We start from the raw sequence: 20,273 nt of genomic DNA on the forward strand, positions 1-20,273 counted from the left end.
CCTTGGATTGATGAGGAATTAAAAAATGGTATGGTTGAGAGGGATGAGGCAAAATGAATGGCAAATAAGTCTGGCAGCCCAACTGATTGGCAAACATACTGCAAATTAAGAAATCATGTGACTAACCTAAATAAAAATAAACTATACTATGAAACAAAGATAAATTATATAAAGAATGATAGTAAACAGCTTTGGGGCACCTTAATTTACATTTTGGATCAAATTTTGGATCATTCATTGAATCAGATGGCTCATTCATCACAAAGCCCACTGATATTACCAACTACTTTAATGACTTTTTCATTGGCAAGATAAGCAAACTTAGCAGCAGCTAATGGGGATCCATAGTAAATACAAATACTGTAGTTTTAAAAATGTGTGATTGACTAAGTGTTTATCTATTGCTATTTTTGTATAAGGTACTTTAAGATCACTGAAACTCCACCTGATTTGGTGGAAGTTGTTGAACCAGATCAGAACACCTTCGAGGACCATCTTCAGGCATGGGCTGAGAAGGATGTGGTTAATGTGGTTAAAATGATTGTCTGCCGTTAATTTATTTTCTGGCCCTCCACGAGATATGTAAGAGATGTATTTGTAATAATATTAAATATAATAGCATTTATTTCTATTATCAATCAAGGTGAGACTGAACATGGACAAGACAAAGGAGAAACAGAAGGAGAGCCACCGGAGGAGAAACAAGAAGGGGACCAAGAGCTTTGACATCCAGGTGAAGGACTTGGCGTGGAAGAAGGACAAAAGGAAGGGGAGACCTGGGAAACCTTTCTGCTCTTTCGCCCCTAGCTGGGGTCACCAACCCAGACATGGATCCAAGTCCAGAACAGACTATGGGAGGTGCACAGTACTACATAGAGCCATGACTACATGGAAATCTATCCACATCAAGTAACTCATGCCAGCAGTAAAATTAGATTTAAAAAACAGATAGAAATACACCTTATGGAACAGCGGGGACTGTGAAGCAACACAAACATAGACACAAGCTTACAAACACACAATAGCATACACAAATGTACACATGGATTTTTTTGTTATAGATAATTGGTAGTAGAGTAGAGACCTGAGGGCACACACTTAATATGTTGTGAAATCTGTTATGGATGTATTGTAATGTTTATAAAATGTATAAATGCCTTAATGCTGCTGCACTCCAGGAACTGCCTTAGCAGTAGCTAATGGGGATCCATAATAAATACAAATACATGATGTCTTCTATTACCAACCACCCTCCAACTTTTCATAACATCATCTACAACTACTGTTATTGTCATGTTGTCATTATCTGCTGAGAAAGTTATTGATCTATCATACTGGGCACATAATGTGAGATAGCTAAAAACACTAGCAGCGCAAACACTCAGAACAAAAAGAGCAGCAGGGCCTGGACTTCGCAGTCTCCCTCTTCGAGTCCTCCTTCCGAGACTCACTGCCTGTTGAGAACAAGTGACAGGCAGAACCTCACACCCACACAGCACCCACCTCTACTCTATTCCACACGTCATAATTCAGTATTTCAGTCTATGATTTCCATGTGAGTGAACCAAAAAAATATCAACGTTTATATATTTAAATCTTAAATATTGCCAGGTTTGTTTTCACAGCTGTTTCACAAGGTGTTCATTATTGTAAATTGTAACATATACCCTTGATGGTATTTGTTAGTTCAACATTATTCGTCTTATGTGGCAGGGCTTGCAAACTATTACAGACTACAAAGGGAAGCACAGCCGCGAGCTGCCCAGTGACATGAGCCTACCAGACGAGCTAAATCACTTCTATGCTCGTGTAACCGATGTGAAATGGCTAGTTAGTTAGCGGTGGTGCGCGCTAATAGCGTTTCAATCAGTGACGTCACTCGCTCTGAGACTTGAAGTAGGGTTTCCCCTTGCGTTGCAAGGGCCGTGGCTTTTGTGGCGCGATGGGTAACGATGCTTCGTGGGGTGTCAGTTGTTGATGTGTGCAAGGGTCCCTGGTTCAAGCCCGGGTTGGGGCGAAGAGAGGGACGGAACCTACACTGTTACACTCGCTTCGAGGCAAGCAACACTGAGGCATGCATGAGAGCATCAGCTGTTCCGGACGACTGTGTGATCACTCTCTCCGTAGCCGACGTGAGTAAGACCTTAAAACAGGTCAACATAAACAAGGCTGCAGGGCCAGACGGATTACCAGGACGTGTGCTCCGGGCATGTGCTGACCAACTGGTAGGTGTCTTCACTGACATTTTCAACATGTCCCTGATTAAGTCTGTAATACCAACATGTTTCAAGCAGACCACCATCGTCCCTGTGCCCAAGAACACAAAGGCAACCTGCCTAAATGACTACAGACCTGTAGCACTCCGGTCCGTAGCCATGAAGTGCTTTGAAAGGTTGGTAATGGCTCACATCAACACCATTATCCCAGAAACCCTAAACCCACTCCAATTTGCATACCGCCCAAACAAATCCACAGATGATGAAATCTCTATTGCACTCCACACTGCCCTTTCCCACCTGGACAAAAGGAAAACTTATGTGAGAATGCTATTCATTGACTACAGCTTAGCGTTCAAAACCATAGTACCCTCAAAGCTCATCACTAAGCTAAGGATCCTGGGACTAAACACTTCCCTCTGCAACTGGATCCTGGACTTCCTGACGGGCCGCCCCCAGGTGGTGAGGGTAGGTAGCAACACATCTGCCACGCTGATCCTCAGCACTGGAGCTCCCCAGGGGTGCGTGCTCAGTCCCCTCCTGTACTCCCTGTTCACCCACAACTGCATGGCCAGGCATGACTCCAACACAATCATTAAGTTTGCAGACGACACAACAGTGGTAGGCCTGATCACCGACAACGACGAGACAGCCTATAGGGAGGAAGTCAGAGACCTGGCCGGGTGGTGCCAGAATAACAACCTATCCCTCAACGCGACCAAGACTAAGGAAATGATTGTGGACTACAGGAAAAGGAGGACTGAGCACGCCCCCACTCTCATCGACGGGGCTGTAGTGGAGCAGGTTGTGAGCTTCAAGTTCCTTGGTGTCCACATCAACAACAAACTAGAATGGTCCAAACACACCAAGACAGTCGTGAAGAGGGCACAGCAAAGCCTATTCCCCCTCAGGAAACTAAAAAGTATTGGCATGGGTCCTGTGATCCTCAAAAGGTTCTACAGCTGCAACATCAAGAGCATCCTGACTGGTTGCATCACTGCCTGGTATGACAATTGCTCGGCCTCTGACCGCAAGGCACTATAGAGGGTAGTGTGTACGGCCCAGTACATCACTGGGGCTAAGCTGCCTGCGATCCAGGACCTCTACACCTGGCGGTGTCAGAGGAAGGCCCTAAAAATTGTCAAAGACCCCAGCCACAATTTATTATTTATTTCACTTGCTTTGGCAATGTAAACATGTGTTTCACATACCAATAAAGCCCCTTAAATTGAATTAAAATCAAATCAAATCGCATTGGTCACATACACATTGTTAGCAGATTTTATTGCGAGTATAGCAAAATGCTTGTGCTTCTAGTTCCGACACTGCAACAATATCTAACATGTAATCTAACAATTCCACAACAACTACCTAATACACACAAATCTAAGTTAAGGGATGGAATAAGAATATATACATATAAATATATGGATGAGCAATGGCAGAGCGGCACAGGCAAGATGCAATAGATGGTATAAAATATAGTATATACATATGAGATGAGTAATGCAAGATATATAAACCTTATTAAAGGGCCATTATTAAAGTCACTAGTGATTTATTAAAGTGGCTAATGATTTCAAGTCTGTATGTAGACAGCAGCCTCTCTGTGTTAATGATGGCTGTTTAACAGTCAGATGGCCTTGAGATAGAAGCTGTTTTTCAGTCTCTCGGTCCCAGCTTTGATGCACCTGTACTGACCTCGCCTTCTGGATGGTAGCGGGGTGAACAGGCAGTGGTTTGATACGTGTATAATGACAGAGATGGTAATTTCTCATGATCCGCTGACCTCAGGAGAGGAAGCAGCAGGAGAGAGAGAGAGAGAGAGAGAAAAGAGCGGTTAAATTCAATAACCACCTAAAAGGAAGCAATTCCCAAACCTTCCATAACAAAGACATAACCTACAGAGAGATGAACGTGGAGAAGAGTCCCCTAAGCAAGCTCGTCCTCGGGCTCTGTTCACAAACAGACCCCACAGAGCCCCAGGACAGCAACAGTTTTAGACCCAACTAAATCATGAGAAAACAAAAAGATAATTATTTGACACATTAAAAATAATTAACAAAAAACAGAGCAAACTAGAATGCTACTTGGCCCTAAACGGAGAGTACACAGTGGCAGAACACCTGACCACTGTGACTGACCCAAACGTAAGGAAAGCTTTGACTATGTACAGACTCAGTGAGCACAGCCTTGCTATTGAGAAAGGCAGCCGTAGGCAGACCTGGCTCTCAAGAGAAGACTGGCTATATGCACACTGCCCACAAAATGAGGTGAAATGAGGTGAAAGCATTTCCTAACCTATATATGACAATATTAGAGAGACATATTACCCTCAGATTACACAGATCCACAAAGAATTCGAAAACAAACCCAATTTTGATAAACTCCCATATCTACTGGGTGAAATACCAGTGTGCCATCACAGCAGCAAGATTTGTGACCTGTTGCCACAAGAAAAGGGCAACCAGTGAAGAACAAACACCATTGTAAATACAACCCATATTTATGTTTATTTATTTTCCCTTTTGTACTTTCACTATTTGCACATCATTACAACACTCTATATATAAACTCAGCAAAAAAAGAAACATCCTCTCACTGTCAACTGCGTTTATTTTCAGCAAACTTAACATGTGTAAATATTTGTATGAACATAACAAGATTCAACAACAGACATAAACTGAACAAGTTCCACAGACATGTGACTAACAGAAAAGGAATAATGTGTCCCTGAACAAAGGGGGGGGGGGGGGGGGGGGGGAAGTCAAAATCAAAAGTAACAGTATCTGGTGTGGCCACCAGCTGCATTAAGTACTGCAGTGCATCTCCTTCTCATGGACTGGACCAGAATTGCCTGTTCTTGCTGTGAGATGTTACCCTTCCACCAAGGCACCTGCAAGTTCCCGGACATTTGTGGGGGGAATGGCCCTAGCCCTCACCCTCCGATCCAACAGGTCCCAGACGTGCTCAATGGGATTGAGATCCGGGCTCCTCGCTGGCCATGGCAGAACACTGACATTCCTGTCTTGCAGGAAATCACGCACAGAACGAGCAGTATGGCTGGTGGCATTGTCATGCTGGAGGTTCATGTCAGGATGAGCCTGCAGGAAGGGTACCACATGAGGGAGGAGGAAGTCTTCCCTGTAACGCACAGTGTTGCGATTGCCTGCAATGACAACAAGCACAGTCCGATGATGCTGTGACACACCGCCCCAGACCATGACGGACCCTCCACCTCCAAATTGATCCCGCTCCAGAGTACAGGCCTCAGTGTAACGCTCATTCCTTCGACGATAAACGTGAATCCGACCATCAACCCTGGTGAGACAAAACTGCGACTCGTCAGTGAAGAGCACTTTTTGCCAGTCCTGTCTGGTCCAGCGACGGTGGGTTTGTGCCCATAGGTGACGTTGTTTCCGGTGATGTCTGGTGAGGACCTGCCTTACAACAGGCCTACAAGCCCTCAGTCCAGCCTCTCTCAGCCTATTGCAGACAGTCTGAGCACTGATGGAGGGATTGTACATTCCTGGTGTAACTCGGGCAGTTGTTGTTGCCATCCTGTACCTGTCCCGCAGGCGTGATGTTCAGATGTACCGATCCTGTGCAGGTGTTGTTACACATGGTCTGTCACTGCGAGGACAATCAGCTGTCCGTCCTGTCTCCCTGTAGCGCTGTCTTAGGCGTCTCACAGTACGGACATTGCAAATTATTGCCCTGGCCACATCAGCAGTCCTCATGCCTCCTTGCAGCATGCCTAAGGCATGTTCACGCAGATGAGCAGGGACCCTGGGCATCTTTCTTTCAGTACAAAGGCCTCTTTAGTGTCCTAAGTTTTCATAACTGTGACCTTAATTGCCTACCGTCTGTAAGCTGTTAGTGTCTTAACGATCGTTCCACAGGTACTTGTTCATTAATTGTTAATGGGTCATTGAACAAGCATGGGAAACAGTGTTTAAACCCTTTACAATGAATATCTGTGAAGTTATTTGGATTTTTACAAATTATCTTTGAAAGACAGGGTTCTGAAAAAGGGACATTTCATTTTTGCTGAGTTTACATAATGACATTTGAAATGTCTTTATTATTTTGGAACTTCTGTGAGTGTAATGTTTACTGTTCATTTTTATTGTTTATTTCCCTTTTGTGTATTATCTACTTCACTTGCTTTAGAAATATTAACATACGTTTCCCATGCCAATAAAGCCCTTGAATTGAGAGGCGAGATCACGTGGGACCATTCTAGCCAATGAGAATGTCGGTATTGTGTCGCCCCTGAAGAAGGCAGTTATGCCGAAACGTTGGTGATTTAATATATGGAGTGTGCGACTCTATTTTTATAGTTTATTCGCCGTTGGTCAGCACCTCCACACAAAACATTTTTTCTGGGTGTGCGCCAGCTCATTTTTTTTTATTCTGGTATCGTGTGACCAACAGGCACAACTCCAATACAAAATATTTTTTCTCCAAGTTGCCGGTTTGCCACGTGTGTATTTATATCATCCATTCGTAACAGCATAAACATCACGAAATGTCTTTTCGATCAAATAAGCCTCACATAACAAATAGGACACTACATTTTTTTTGACCAAATTCCACACTCGCATTGACCTCCATACAAAAACTACTTGCTTGGTGGGCGAAAAAACAAGCAAAAACACCATTTACTTAAAGAGACAGATTTTGGGCCGAGTTACACCTCTCGCTTATCCTCTTCCTCTATGCTTGGAACATTCGGCACAAAGGATGTGCAATCGATCTCCAAATCATACATTTTTCTCCGACCAGTAGTCTTTGTATATTTGCTTCACTGAGTATTTGTTGTAAATAGACAATAACTAAATACAGAACATATTTTCTGCAGTCTTTATTAAAGGAACTTAAGCGCAATAACAGCACAACTTAAAATACCTTTCATGATTGTTTAAGCCATTTACCTTGAGGCTTTAATTTGTTGTCCGATGAAACAAAATCACCTAATATGTACAAACTCATAATAACTTAAAATAGTGGTCATCCTCATAACATAGAAATGTAACGGAGTGTACTTTCCTGGTTGTAACAGCTTTCTCATTTAGTAAATACCTTAATCATCGTTGGACCCCCCCCCCCCACACACACACACACACACACACACACACTTCAGCAATAAATTCATAATGAACGTGAACATGCTTTAACAGGGAGCTGAAGTCTATAAATAAATATCTTAATGTTACTGTTAGTCTTTATCCAAGTTTCTGTACCATGAGTGTTGTGAATTGGCAAGCATTGATTCTGTCTCAAAAAAAAAAGATTTTTTTTTTTTAAACTGATCTCACAATTTTCACAGGTAATTTCTCTAAACAGGGTCGTTTGTATTCACTATGAACCAAACAGAAGCAAAAGGGATGAAAGGAAGGGACTACCTGAACTTGTCCAATAAGAAACACTTGTTTTTGTTTTCCGTTATAAAACACTTTGCTACAGTGTGCATGAATGAATACGACCCTGGTAGTATCGCCTTAGATCTCCTTTAACCTCTTCATCCTCATCTCAACTAACTGATGTTGATCTTCATCATGGAACCAATAATGATGCCTGTAGAAAAAAACTCAAGTCTTTGCTTCTAGTCTTTGAATTTGCATATATTCTGTTCTACATGCTCAACTCAGAGTACACTTCTTTTAGAGTTGCTCTCGATTTGATGGGATGTCAACAAAAGCATCGCAATGTAAGCCACTCTACCAGGGTGACTAGGGGCCTGGAGTAAGCCACTCTACCAGGGTGGCTAAGGGCCTGGGGTAAGCCACTCTACCAGGGTGGCTAAGGGCCTGGGGTAAGCCACTCTACCAGGGTGGCTAAGGGCCTGGGGTAAGCCACTCTACCAGGGTGGCTAAGGGCCTGGGGTAAGCCACTCTACCAGGGTGGCTAAGGGCCTGGGGTAAGCCACTCTACCAGGGTGGCTAAGGGCCTGGGGTAAGCCACTCTACCAGGGTGGCTAGGGGCCTGGGGTAAGCCACTCTACCAGGGTGACTAGGGGCCTGGAGTAAGCCACTCTACCAGGGTGGCTAAGGGCCTGGGGTAAGCCACTCTACCAGGGTGGCTAAGGGCCTGGGGTAAGCCACTCTACCAGGGTGGCTAGGGGCCTGGGGTAAGCCACTCTACCAGGGTGACTAGGGGCCTGGGGTAAGCCACTCTACCAGGGTGGCTAAGGGCCTGGAGTAAGCCACTCTACCAGGGTGACTAGGGGCCTGGGGTAAGCCACTCTACCAGGGTGGCTAAGGGCCTGGGGTAAGCCACTCTACCAGGGTGACTAGGGGCCTGGAGTAAGCCACTCTACCAGGGTGACTAGGGGCCTGGGGTAAGCCACTCTACCAGGGTGGCTAAGGGCCTGGGGTAAGCCACTCTACCAGGGTGACTAAGGGCCTGGGGTAAGCCACTCTACCAGGGTAACCAGGGGGCCCGGGGTAATTTGTAATATCAAAAGCAGCCTTTGCCCTATTATCCCAGAGGACTACTTTCCCTTTTTCTTATTTGTGTATAATCTCTCCACTTCCACGCAAACACAACCCTGTTTATCTCTTTTTTCCTTCCCCTCTCACTCCAGTTTGCTGAGAAAGTCCAACAGTGCTTGGTGGAACTCCCAAGGTTTGTCCATGTAGCAGGCATGGCGCGCCCCCTCCATCTTCAGGACTGAGTGGTGTGGGAGCTGCATGAGATTCTTGTGGGACTGGGCCCCCAGGTTGGTGTCCAGCGCTCCAAACACAATCAGAGTAGGAGTCTGAACAGGGACATAGGAGCAAGCAAGGATCAGGAAACAATACATCTGTTCAGGGCTGCAAAATTCTGGCCACTTTCCAAACATTTTCTAGAACTCCAGGTTGGATGATTCCTGGAATCAGAATGGAATAAGAAAGAAAATCGGAAACCCTCCAATCAGGAAAGTTACCAGAATTTTGCAACCCTACATTAGTGTTTTACTGTAAAATTGTGGACAGTATTACTACTCAGATTAGAGTAAAAATACATTTCAAAGGCTGTTCTCAATGTCTAAAAACAGATTCTGTCATTTGTGCAAATGCATTACAGATACAGGTCAGTACAAATACCTAGGTGTGTGGTTAGACTGTAAACTATCCTTCCAGACTCACATTAAGCATCTCCAATCCAAAATTAAATCTAGAATCGGCTTCTTATTTCGCAACAAAGCATCCTTCACTCATGCTGCCAAACATACCCTCGTAAAACTGACCATCCTACCGATCCTCGACTTCAGCAATGTCATTTAAAAAATAGCCTCCAACCCTCTACTCAACAAATTGGAAGCAGTCTATCACAGTGACATCCGTTTTGTCACCAAAGCCCCATTTACTACCCACCACTGCGACCTGTACACTCTCATTGGCTGGCCCTCGCTTCATACTCGTCACCAAACCCACTGGCTCCAGGTCATCTACAAGTCTCTGCTAGGTAAAGCCCCACCTTATCGCAGCTCACTGGTCACCAAAGCAGCACCCACCCGTAGCACGTGCTCCAGCAGGTATATCGCACTGGTCACCCCCAAAGCCAATTCTTCCTTTGGCCACCTTTCCTTCCAGTTCTCTGCTGCCAATGACTGGAACAAACTGCAAAAATCACTGAAGCTGGAGACTCATATCTCCCTCATTAGCTTTAAGCACCAGCTGTCAGAGCAGCTCACAGATCACTGCACCTGTACATAGGCCATCTGTAAATAGCCCATCGAACTACCTCATCCCCATACTGCATTTATTTATTTATCTTGCTCCTTTGCACCACAGTATCTCTACTAGCACATTCATCTTCTGCACATCTACCATTCCAGTGTTTAATTGCTATATTGTAATTACTTTGCCATCGTGGCCTATTTATTGCCTACCTCCCTTATCCTACCTCATTTGCACATACTGTATATAGACTTTTTCTACTGTATGTTTATTTATTCCATGTGTAACTCTCTGTTGTATGTGTCCAACTGCTTTGCTTTATCTTGGCCAGGTCGCAGTTGGAAATGAGAACTTGTTCTCAACTAGCCTACCTGGTTAAATAAAGGTGAAATAAAATAAATACCCATAGCGCCATTCTGCTCCCTGGTGGTTGTTTTGCATGGCTGCACAACATTCAAAACCAGTCAGGGACATTTTTTATGTAAACAAAACCTGTAAATATCCTTATCAGAAAAATGTCACTGATTTATTACTGATAGAGGCTCTGAGTAATTGAATTTAATTGTGAATTGAGTTAAAACACACCAACTATGACTGTGTGAGCCCAGTCAGGGATAACCTTAAAACAATCACAGACTTCCAATGATGTAAGACGACAAGACCTGCTGTTATTGGTGTATTTCTCTGTGCCAAGAGAACCGTTTAGCTGTGCCCAAGACCATTATGTCAGATACTAACTGCTTAAGAGTGACTATATACAGTAACCCTTACAAAGTAAACAAAATGTACAGTGCCTTCAGAAAGTATTCAGACCCCTTGACCTGTTCGACATTTTTTTTGTTACAGCCGAATTTAAAATGGATTAAATATAGATTTTTTTTGGTCACTCGTTACCCCATAATGTCAAAGTGGAATTATGTTTTTCTTTTTACAAATTAATAAAAAATAAAAAGCTGAAATGCCTTGAGTCAATTAGTATTCAACCCCTTTGTTATGGCGAGTTTAATTAAATTCAGGGGTAAAATGGGCTTAACAAGTCACATAATAAGTTGTATGAACTCACTCTGTGTGCAATAATAGTTAACATGATTTTTTTAATGACTACCTCAACTCTGTACCCCCCACATACAATTATCTGTAAGGTCCCTCAATGAATTTAAAACACAGATTCAACCACAAAGGCGAGGGAGGTTTTCCAATGCCTTGCAAAGAAGGGCACCTATTGGTAGATGGGTAAAGAAAATGGAATACCCCTTTGAACATGGTGAAGTTGATTACACTTTGAATGGTATATCAATACACCCAGTCACACTAAGGATACAGTCATCCTTCCTATCTCATTTGCCGGAGATTAAGGAAATCGCTCAGAAATTTCACCATGAAGCCAATGGTGACTTAAAAACAGTTAGAGTTTAATGGCTTTGATAGGAGAAAAACTGATGGATCAACATTGTAGTTACTCCACAATACTAACCTAGTTGACAGAGGGAAAAGAAGAAAGCCTTTACAGAATATAAAATATTCCAAAACATACATCCTGTTTGCAACAAGGCAATAAAGTAATACAGCAAAAAATGTTGCAAAAATAATTCACTTTTTGTCCTGAATACAAAGTGTTATTGGATTTGCCCCAAACATACAACACATTACTGAGTTCCATTCTCCACATTTTCAAGCATAGTGGTGGCTGCATCATGTTATAAGTATGCTTGTAATCGTTAAGGACTGGGGAGTTTTTAGGACAACAAATAAATGGGAATGGAGCTAAGCACAGGCAAAACCCTAGAGGAAAACCTGGTTCAGTCTGCTTTCCACCAGACACTGGGAGATTAATTCACCTTTCAGCAGAACAATAACCTAAAACACAAGGCCAAACCTACACTGGAGTTGCTTACCAGGAAGACAGTGGCCAAGTTACAGTTTTGACTTAAATATACTTGTAAATCCACGGCAAGACCTGAAAATGGATATCTAGCAATGATCAACAACCAATTTGACAGAGCTTGAATAATTCTTTTAAAAATAATGGGAAAATATTGCACAATCCAGGTGTGAAAAGCTATTAAGAGACTTATCCTGAAAAACTCACAGTTGTAATCGCTGCCAATGGTGCTTCAACAAAGTATTGACTCAGGGGTGTGAATACTTATGTAAATTGCATATTTATGTATTTAATTTTAAATAAATTAGTAAAAAATTCTAAAATATGTTTTCACTTTGGTTTATTGTGTGTAGATGGGTGAGAAAAAAAAACATTTAATCAATTTTGAATTCAGGCTGTAACAACAAAATGTGGAATAAGTCAAGGGGTATGAATACTTTCTGAAGGCACTGTATGCCTTGTGGCGTACAGCAGGTCAGCCACCAGGGGGAGACTCGTCGAGGCCTGGTAACAGATGGAGTATACATCATGAGGCGATGGCTCCATCTGCTGGACGTGCCAGGTCTCGACGGGTTCTCCAGCCAGGACTAATTGGGGCTGATTGGGAGCTGGTGAGTAATCAAGGGCGGATTGCTCACCAGCTGTGCAAGGCCCATAAAGCTGCCAGAAGGGCAGCGCACAGGAGGAATGGGGGACGAAAGGACTCCCGTGGTATTGTTGACGGTTGCCGAGGTAAGAAGAGGGAGTTCAGTTTTGTGCCCGACAGGATACAGCCAGACCCGGAATACCTGAAGACGGCATCTCGGAGAGGGTCTCATAGGGGAGACCTATCATTTTCTTTTTGATCTATTTTAATAAACACCCTTGAAACCTGAGCTAATCCTTCTCTGTCCGTGACTGATATGGGTAAACGTCTTGACCAAACCCCCCGGGTCTGCCACAGCTTTCAAGTAATCATTGCCATCTTTACAGTGGCATTTTCACACTGCTTCCACTGCTGCTACTACTAGAAGCATCCCACTGGAAGCTGGTTCACACCCCAAAAAAGTATCAAGTTCCAAGCAAAATTTCATCCAGTTCTTTGCTTTTATTAGGTTTATGCATCAGTCTGAACTCCCAACCACCCAAAAACCCAGCATTACAGCTCTCACCTGGATGCCCTGGTACTGCTGAGGGGTGTAGCTGCGGGTTCCTACTGGGGCTATGGGGATGAAGCCGTGCAGCTGGGCACTGTGTTTCATGAGGAAGGGGATGGAGTAGTGGCCGCTCATAGAGGGGCTGAGCAGCACCGCTGTCCTCACGCCCAAAGCCTCCATAAACCTCCCCAGAAGGTCCACCCGATGCTGGTCTGTCTTCACAGCATCCGAGTCTGGAGAGTTCCCAAATCCTGGCGGGAGAAATAACTGATAAAGCATTATAAGATACGTTCTCCATCCCATTTGGCATTTTGTGTGGGTGTAAAAAAACATTTGTAGAATTCAATGAGAACCAAGGAACCTAACTTGATATGTATTTAAGTTCAGTAATTATAGTGTTCCCTTCCAACTCCTTCACGCTGCCATTCCCAACAGTTGGGTCAGTGATGCTGTGCTACACAGTGAACAACACCATGCAGCACATTAAACCACAGTTAAAGCTGAAATCTGCAGTAACATTTGTTACTGTTTCGTTGTTGAAACAGAGGCGAAGAGCATCCAGCATCGTGGTTAAAAAAAATCATTACATACTGTTCTATCGCACGTGCAATGATGTCTGAGGGAAAAAACAGTGTTGGTTGTTTGAAGTAACTTCTTTGTTGTTGTAAAATCCCAAACAGATGTGGCAGTTTCACCATTAAGGATTCCAGCTTTAAGTGGGCTTTAACTGCATTTCAGCCAGGTAAACAACATAACATTCTCAGGCTTGAATGTTATTGTAGCTCGAACCTGGTAGGTCCACAGCCAAGGCCTGGTATCCGTTTGTGGCCAGCAAGGCCAGGGTGCCCAGTTCCTCCCAGGTTTTGGAAGAGAAAGCTTGGCCATGGAGAAGGACCACTTGCAGCCTGTATAGGAAAGACAACCAGGTGTTTAAGTCACTATTTATTTCAGTCCTCCCTCACTACTGTAACGGCAATCCAGTGACTAACAACTGCACAGGGTAACCATAATTATTGAGTAACTACAGTGCTTATGCATCAACACATCTTTAGGTAAATCTGTTTACATGGGCTTGGGTTCTCTGCAATTCTTACTTTAAGCAGTTTCCAGATAAGAGGTTGCTGGGCTGGGCTAATTTGTATGAGGAGAGAGTTCAGTGTGTGGATGTCTGACAACTTTTACTGCTGCTGACTACCCTCACCTGGGCAATATCTGCCTACCAGATCCATCGACCGGCAAAGCTTCCCTGAAGAAGAGTGGAGGGTCCCCGGGTAGCTGACCTGTGCGGACGGACACGTTGATGGCAGGAGGCGGAGGAGGTGAGACAGCCACCAGGCCCATCCTCTGGACATCCAGTGAAGGCTCCATGCTGCCCTGACGAATGGACGGCAGTAGCAGGTACAACAGAACAGTGGCCAGCAACACCAGGCCCAGCACAACAAGACGGTTACGCAGAAAATTCATTTCAGCCAAAGATGGTTGATCTGGAGAGAATAACAGAGAATCGGGATTTAGTAAGAAGCCAACAAAATGTCCATAGGTAGTTTCTGATATACTAAAATATCCATAAAAGAGCTGAGTATTTGCCTGTGGAGTACTCCATAATTAATGCTTCTATGACACTTGTATAATTTTGATGATTATGTTTAAAGCACTGAACATTATTATGATAACGTTAGTGGCTCGTAGTGCTGAACTGAATGGCAGCGAAGGTAGGACACGAAATAGTTCCAGTGTCAATACACCCATCCATGTGAAATTAAGCTAACGTTGTTAGCTACCTAGGTAACTAGCTAGCTAGCATGATATAAGCCTTCATCACGACAGTCATTCGTCCTGTGACACAAATTTCATAGCTAACATAAAATTATTTGAAAATATACCTCATAAATAGCTGGGTAACCGCAGTTGTTATTAGACTATGACAGTAGCGAATGGATGCGTAGTGAAATCCTTTGCTATTTGCAGCGGCAGATATAACGTGTGTTTCACATAAATAATTCCGGAAAATAACTATTACTATGCGTTCTTTAGGTTCCAAGACAAATCCAGGTACTTGTAAAACATATACAATTAATGTAGCTCAGTATCAATTATGGAATAATTAACTACTGATTAACTATGACATCTACAAGATATAATAATGAAACGTTTTTCATTTAGATCAAATCTATCCACTAAATTGTTGTTTCTAATCGAACACATTTGTGGGCTGCACAACAATATGGCGGGGTAAAAGCCAGGTTATGGCTAGACGGGATCCAGCTTTTGTCAAATTAACATCATATTTGACTTTTCGCAGCAAGTTATGATAATTTACGAAGCAGGTTAAGAGAATGAACGTAGCAGCTTAGGATAATTGTGTTAAGGTTATGACAAGAGTTATGGTTAGGGTTAGCTAAAATGCAAAATAAATCAACTTTTGATGTTAATTTGACCAAAGCTGGATACCTTCTAGTCTTGACCGGGTAAGCACGGCAGAAAAAGAGCGGAGTGACTCGATGTTGTTTTAGGTTTGTATCTGGTAAATTTGTGAATTTATTAGGCATAGCTATCGTGCTTTTGTTATTTAGATGATTAGATGGTTCCTCATCCTGAAAGTAGTCTATGGTAGAAAACCGAATCCATGGTTCGTTTTTTTTTCTGCCAACATCCGCTAACTTTACCCACAGCTAGCTAGCTAACAGTCAATGGAAGTGATATCAACCGTGCAATGTCATTTATTTTTCTCTCAAAATAATATTTAAGTAACTTCAAACCAAATAATTGAGTTATTTTGGCCGTGATAGCGTTCAACACTGAGATCCCCCGATAATTTGCATTCTGCTTTGTTTCTCAATTGAAAAGTGCACATCTTGTGTGCCTATCAACAATGAGAAGGGCTTCTTTATCTAACATCTTTACAAAGATGTTTGTAGATTTATTTTTGTGTTTGTGTGCTTCTTTGGTGATACGTCTCAGGATAAGACGATAACATGGAGTCCATTGATTTGGAGAGGGGGGGCTCTTGCTCACTATCTGGATATGCCAATGGAGAGATAATGACCCTGGAGATCTCAGACGTCTCTCCAGACTTGCTTGTTCTCGAGGTAAAAGACAACAACCTACCTGAAAGTAACCATGGCAGCCTAGACACGGAGATGGATGCTGACTTTTATAATGATGATGGGCATGGTAAGAAAAGAAGGGTATTGGTTTGTGGATTAGGCTAACTTGTTATTAACTGGGTTGTTAACTGTGAGGTCAAAATAATTTAAATGTTGTACTTGTTGCCTCTGTCTTTTGTAAAGGTTTTGCGAATGTGGAACTCCAGTTCTTTCCATGTGATGCCTGCGAAGCCTCCTTCACTAGCGAACCAGAGCTGGAGCAGCACTTCATAAGCTCTCATTCAATATGTGATATAGCAAGTGAGAGAGAAAGACCGAAAGCCAAGTCAATGGAAAAAGAAGGTGTCTCACCCCTGCACACCTGCATGACTTGTGGGAAGGTGTTCAAATACCTAACTTCATTTCGAAAACATGAGGAAACTCATATCAAAGCCCTGTACACCTGCAAGACTTGTGGGAAGGAGTTTAAATACCTAACTTCATTCACAAAGCACCAGGCCACTCACATTGTACCAAGACTGAGAGGAAATGGAAAGTCAATCATACCAGTAGGCTTAAATGTCAATCAGAAAGTGAAAGGCCTTCACACCTGCAGGCACTGTGGTAAGGGGTTCAAATACCTAACTTCTTTCATAAAGCATGAGAAGACTCACAGGATAACCAAAAAAAGCAGAAAAAAACAGAGGAACCCTTCAAGTTCTGAGATTATTGTACATCTTGAAGGCAATAGGAAAGATGCCACAGAAACTTGTGTAAGGGCCATCAAGAAAAACAGGAAGAACAGCGACGATACTGAGGATCAGGATGCATGTATTCTAATATCTTCTGATGATGAACTACCCAACACTGCAGAGCAGCAAACGCCTGACTCTAAATGTTCTCCTCCTTTTCCTTCTGACTCTAACCGTTGTCCTCATTTTCCTTCTGACTCTAACCGTTGTCCTCCTTTTCCTTCTGACTCTAACCGTTGTCCTCCTTTTCCTTCTGACTCAAACCGTTGTCCTCATTTTCCTTCTGACTCTAACCGTTGTCCTCCTTTTCCTTCTGACTCTAACCGTTGTCCTCCTTTTCCTTCTGACTCTAACCGTTCTCCTCCTTTTCCTTCTGACTCTAACCGTTCTCCTTTTCCTTCTGACTCTAAACGTTCTCCTCCTTTTCCTTCTGACTCTAAACGTTCTTCTCCTTTTCCTTCTGACTCTAAACGTTCTCCTCCTTTTCCTTCTGACTCTAACCGTTCTCCTTTTCCACCTGACTCTAAACGTTCTCCTCTGTTTCCTTGTCTGGACTGTGGGAAGGTTTTTAAGTTTTTCAAATCTTACCAAAAACACCAGAAAAGACATGCTTGGGCACAGGGCAAAAGTGAAATAGTGCCGCCTAAACAGGAGCACAGAGCGGAAGTGAAACAACAGATTAGATGTCCAGTTTGTGGTAGAGCATTCAACAAGCTTAAAGCTTGCACCAAACATGAGAAAATGTATCATTGGGAAAATGACTTGCATAAAAACACATTTTCTTTAATGTGCTGTGAATGTGACCGTCATTTTGAAAAGGCAGATATTTTCCAAAAGCATAAGTGCTTCCACCTGCGTAAGCATGTAAAGGCTTTCATAGAGGCAAGTAGGGTGAGCCAACAGGGGGATATTTTCTATTGTCAACTCTGTGTCCTAAAGCTTGCCAGTGGACTGGAGTTTGAGAATCATGCCAGGGAAATGCACCCGGACCAATACCGCAAAACCCTAAAAGCAGTAGGCAATGTCAGGACATGTATCATTAAAGACACCTTGAAAGGCTTGCCGACACAAAGGGATCTGAAGGCAACTGAAATAGACTTAAACACTGTAGGAGAGACAGAGGAAGATGTATCGAGACAATTTATTTGCAAAGATTGTGGGGACTGTTTCATATATCATGTTTCGTTTCATTTTTGTGGAAAATGTTTAAAGGGTCGCAAAGACTCTAGGAGAATTCGGGAGAGCAACGTAAAAGCCTCCAAGCTGCACCACTGTGAAGAATGTGGCCTTGACTTTGGCCGAAAGGATCACCTAAAGCGCCACAGCTGTTCTCATTCTGGCAGTTCCTTTATCTGTTTTGATTGTGGCGTTGGATTCAGGGATCCAGGAGAGTTGCAGACGCATGAAAAGACTCATCAGGTGACAAACCACGTCTGCCAACTGTGTGAGAAGCGATGTGAACATCAAAAGGAACTGATGTTGCATCATGAAGTTGATCATCCAGGACCAGACGGTTATACATGCCACCAGTGTGGCAAGAAATTTAGTACTGGGGAAAAGCTGGGAAAACACAGAATGATCCATTTGGACAAAACTCCCCATGTTTGTTCATATTGCGGTACAAAGTTCAAGAGGCGAGAGCATTTGAAACGGCATGAGAACCTGCACACCAATGAGAAACCTCACCTTAGTCATTGTTATGGAGATACATTTGGGCGGCAGGAGGACTTAAAGACCCACCTCGGTAAAATGCACACAATGTTGAGAAGTTATCTTTGTAAGGCTTGTGGGACAACGTTCAAGGACCGTAACTCTCTCCGGAGACATAGATATTACACTCACACAAAGGCTGGCAATGTGTTCCAATGTGAGGAGTGTGGCCTAAGCTTCAGCCGGGCGGATCATCTGAAGCACCACAAGTACACACATTCTACTGAAAGGACCTTCTCATGCTCAATGTGTTACAAAGTATTCCATATGGCAGAAAACCTCAAGAAGCATGAGCGAAATCATAGAAACAAGTGGTTGGAGTACCTCAACACCCGCCGCCACAATAACACACCCAAGCAGGAGAGCCATGTTTCTGAGAGCTCCAAGTGGAAACTGAGCTGGTCTGAAGCATCTGCCCTACTAAAGCTCATCCAGAGCCACTCCAATCAGAAACATCATACCTGCTATGTTTGTAAAAATACTTTCAGAGGCCTTTACTATCTGAAAAGACACCGTCTACTAAACTGTCTTGGACAAAGGAGTAAAATGATGGATTCATTCTGATATGGAACTGTTCAATAACTCACTTTGGTGTTGATAATATGAGAGATTTAGAAGAGAAATTTAATTACATTTTGTAGAGCTTGTTGTGTATTTGTATATAGTGAGCTGTGGTTTGGTATCTTGTATTGTCTGGTTATTTAAATGTTATTATAGACCCTCATATCCATCACACCAGAGCCAGTGTTGCCAATATTAGACTGCTGTGCTATAGTAGGATTACACTAGGCACAGACGTCAGTTCAACATCTATTTTACATTTTTGTAAACTAACGTGAATTCAAAATGAAATCAACAAAACATTTCACCATGACATTGGATTTAGGGTCCAAGTTGGGTGAAAAGAATCCTGTAAGTTGAATACATTTTGCAAATACGATCATTTTCCCACGTAGATTCAACATCATCACATTGTTTCCACGTCATTTCAACAAAAACATCTATGTTGATTGACCCAGTTTTTGCCCAGTGGGATTGCTGGGAAAAAATCTCTTTCCTTAAAACTGGTGCAGAAGAATGGAATAGTGTACCAAAACCTTATAAAATCCATCCCTACACTAGGGAGTTTTAAGAAACCTTAAGAGGAAATAAATGGTTTATGGGCAAAATACTTTAAAACTACACAGGCTAAAAGAAAATATAATTGTATCAATGAACATTACTTGATCATCTATTTTATTCATTTTACTGTTTCCTCCCTATTGATGAGATGTATTTGAGATGTTATAATTAAGCAATAAAGCCAGACAAGGTGTGTTATATTGCCAATATACCACGGCTACAGGCTGTTCTTAGGCGCAACGCGGCGTGCCTTGATACAGCCCTTAGTCCTGGTATATTGGCCATATAAAGCAAACTCCTGATGTGCCTTAATTATATTATAAACTGGTTATCAATGTAATTAGAACAGTAAACAAGTAATTATGGGTCATATCCATGGTATATTTAAGCAATAAGGCCCGGGGGGGTGGTATATGGCCAACATACCAGGGCTAAGGGCTGTATCCAGGCATTTTTTTATTTATTTTATTTCACCTTTATTTAACCAACTGGCAAGTTGAGAACAAGTTCTCATTTACAATTATGACCTGGCCAAGATAAAGCAAAGCAGTTTGACACATACAACAACACAGAGTTACACATGGAATAAAACAAACATACAGTCAATAATACAGTAGAAAAATAAGTCTATATACAATGTGAGCAAATGAGGTGAGATAAGGGAGGTAAAGGCAAAAAAGGCCATGGTGGCGAAGTACATAC

The 20,273-nt window shown here is 42.7% G+C and overlaps 2 protein-coding genes across 4 annotated transcripts; one reads left to right on the top strand and one right to left on the bottom strand.

The window, feature by feature from the left end:
- Window positions 1–7,068: 7,068 nt before the first annotated feature.
- Window positions 7,069–14,910, bottom strand: abhd14a (abhydrolase domain containing 14A). Its single transcript, XM_029693303.1, has 5 exons — window positions 14,785–14,910; window positions 14,103–14,385; window positions 13,691–13,806; window positions 12,917–13,152; window positions 7,069–8,979 (listed from the first exon to the last, which is right to left on the bottom strand). Exons 2-5 carry the CDS (start codon window positions 14,363–14,365, stop codon window positions 8,797–8,799), a joined length of 798 nt encoding a protein of 265 aa, XP_029549163.1. The 5' UTR covers window positions 14,366–14,385; window positions 14,785–14,910; the 3' UTR covers window positions 7,069–8,796.
- A 255-nt stretch (window positions 14,911–15,165) lies between these two features.
- On the top strand, window positions 15,166–19,886 carry LOC115150227 (zinc finger protein 14-like). Of its 3 annotated transcripts, none has more exons than XM_029693305.1 (3): window positions 15,166–15,425; window positions 15,863–16,075; window positions 16,192–19,886. In XM_029693305.1, the coding sequence occupies exons 2-3, from the start codon at window positions 15,877–15,879 to the stop codon at window positions 19,011–19,013; spliced, it is 3,021 nt and encodes a 1,006-aa protein (XP_029549165.1). In that variant the 5' UTR covers window positions 15,166–15,425; window positions 15,863–15,876; the 3' UTR covers window positions 19,014–19,886. The 3 variants fall into 3 exon arrangements, with proteins under 3 accessions (XP_029549165.1, XP_029549164.1, XP_029549167.1); XM_029693304.1 differs by having other exon boundaries at window positions 15,166–15,414; XM_029693307.1 differs by having other exon boundaries at window positions 15,166–15,414; window positions 15,863–15,990.
- The last annotated feature ends 387 nt before the right edge of the window (window positions 19,887–20,273 follow it).

Source organism: Salmo trutta, chromosome 16, assembly GCF_901001165.1.
Source record: "Salmo trutta chromosome 16, fSalTru1.1, whole genome shotgun sequence".
Classification (NCBI taxonomy): Eukaryota; Metazoa; Chordata; class Actinopteri; order Salmoniformes; family Salmonidae; genus Salmo; species Salmo trutta.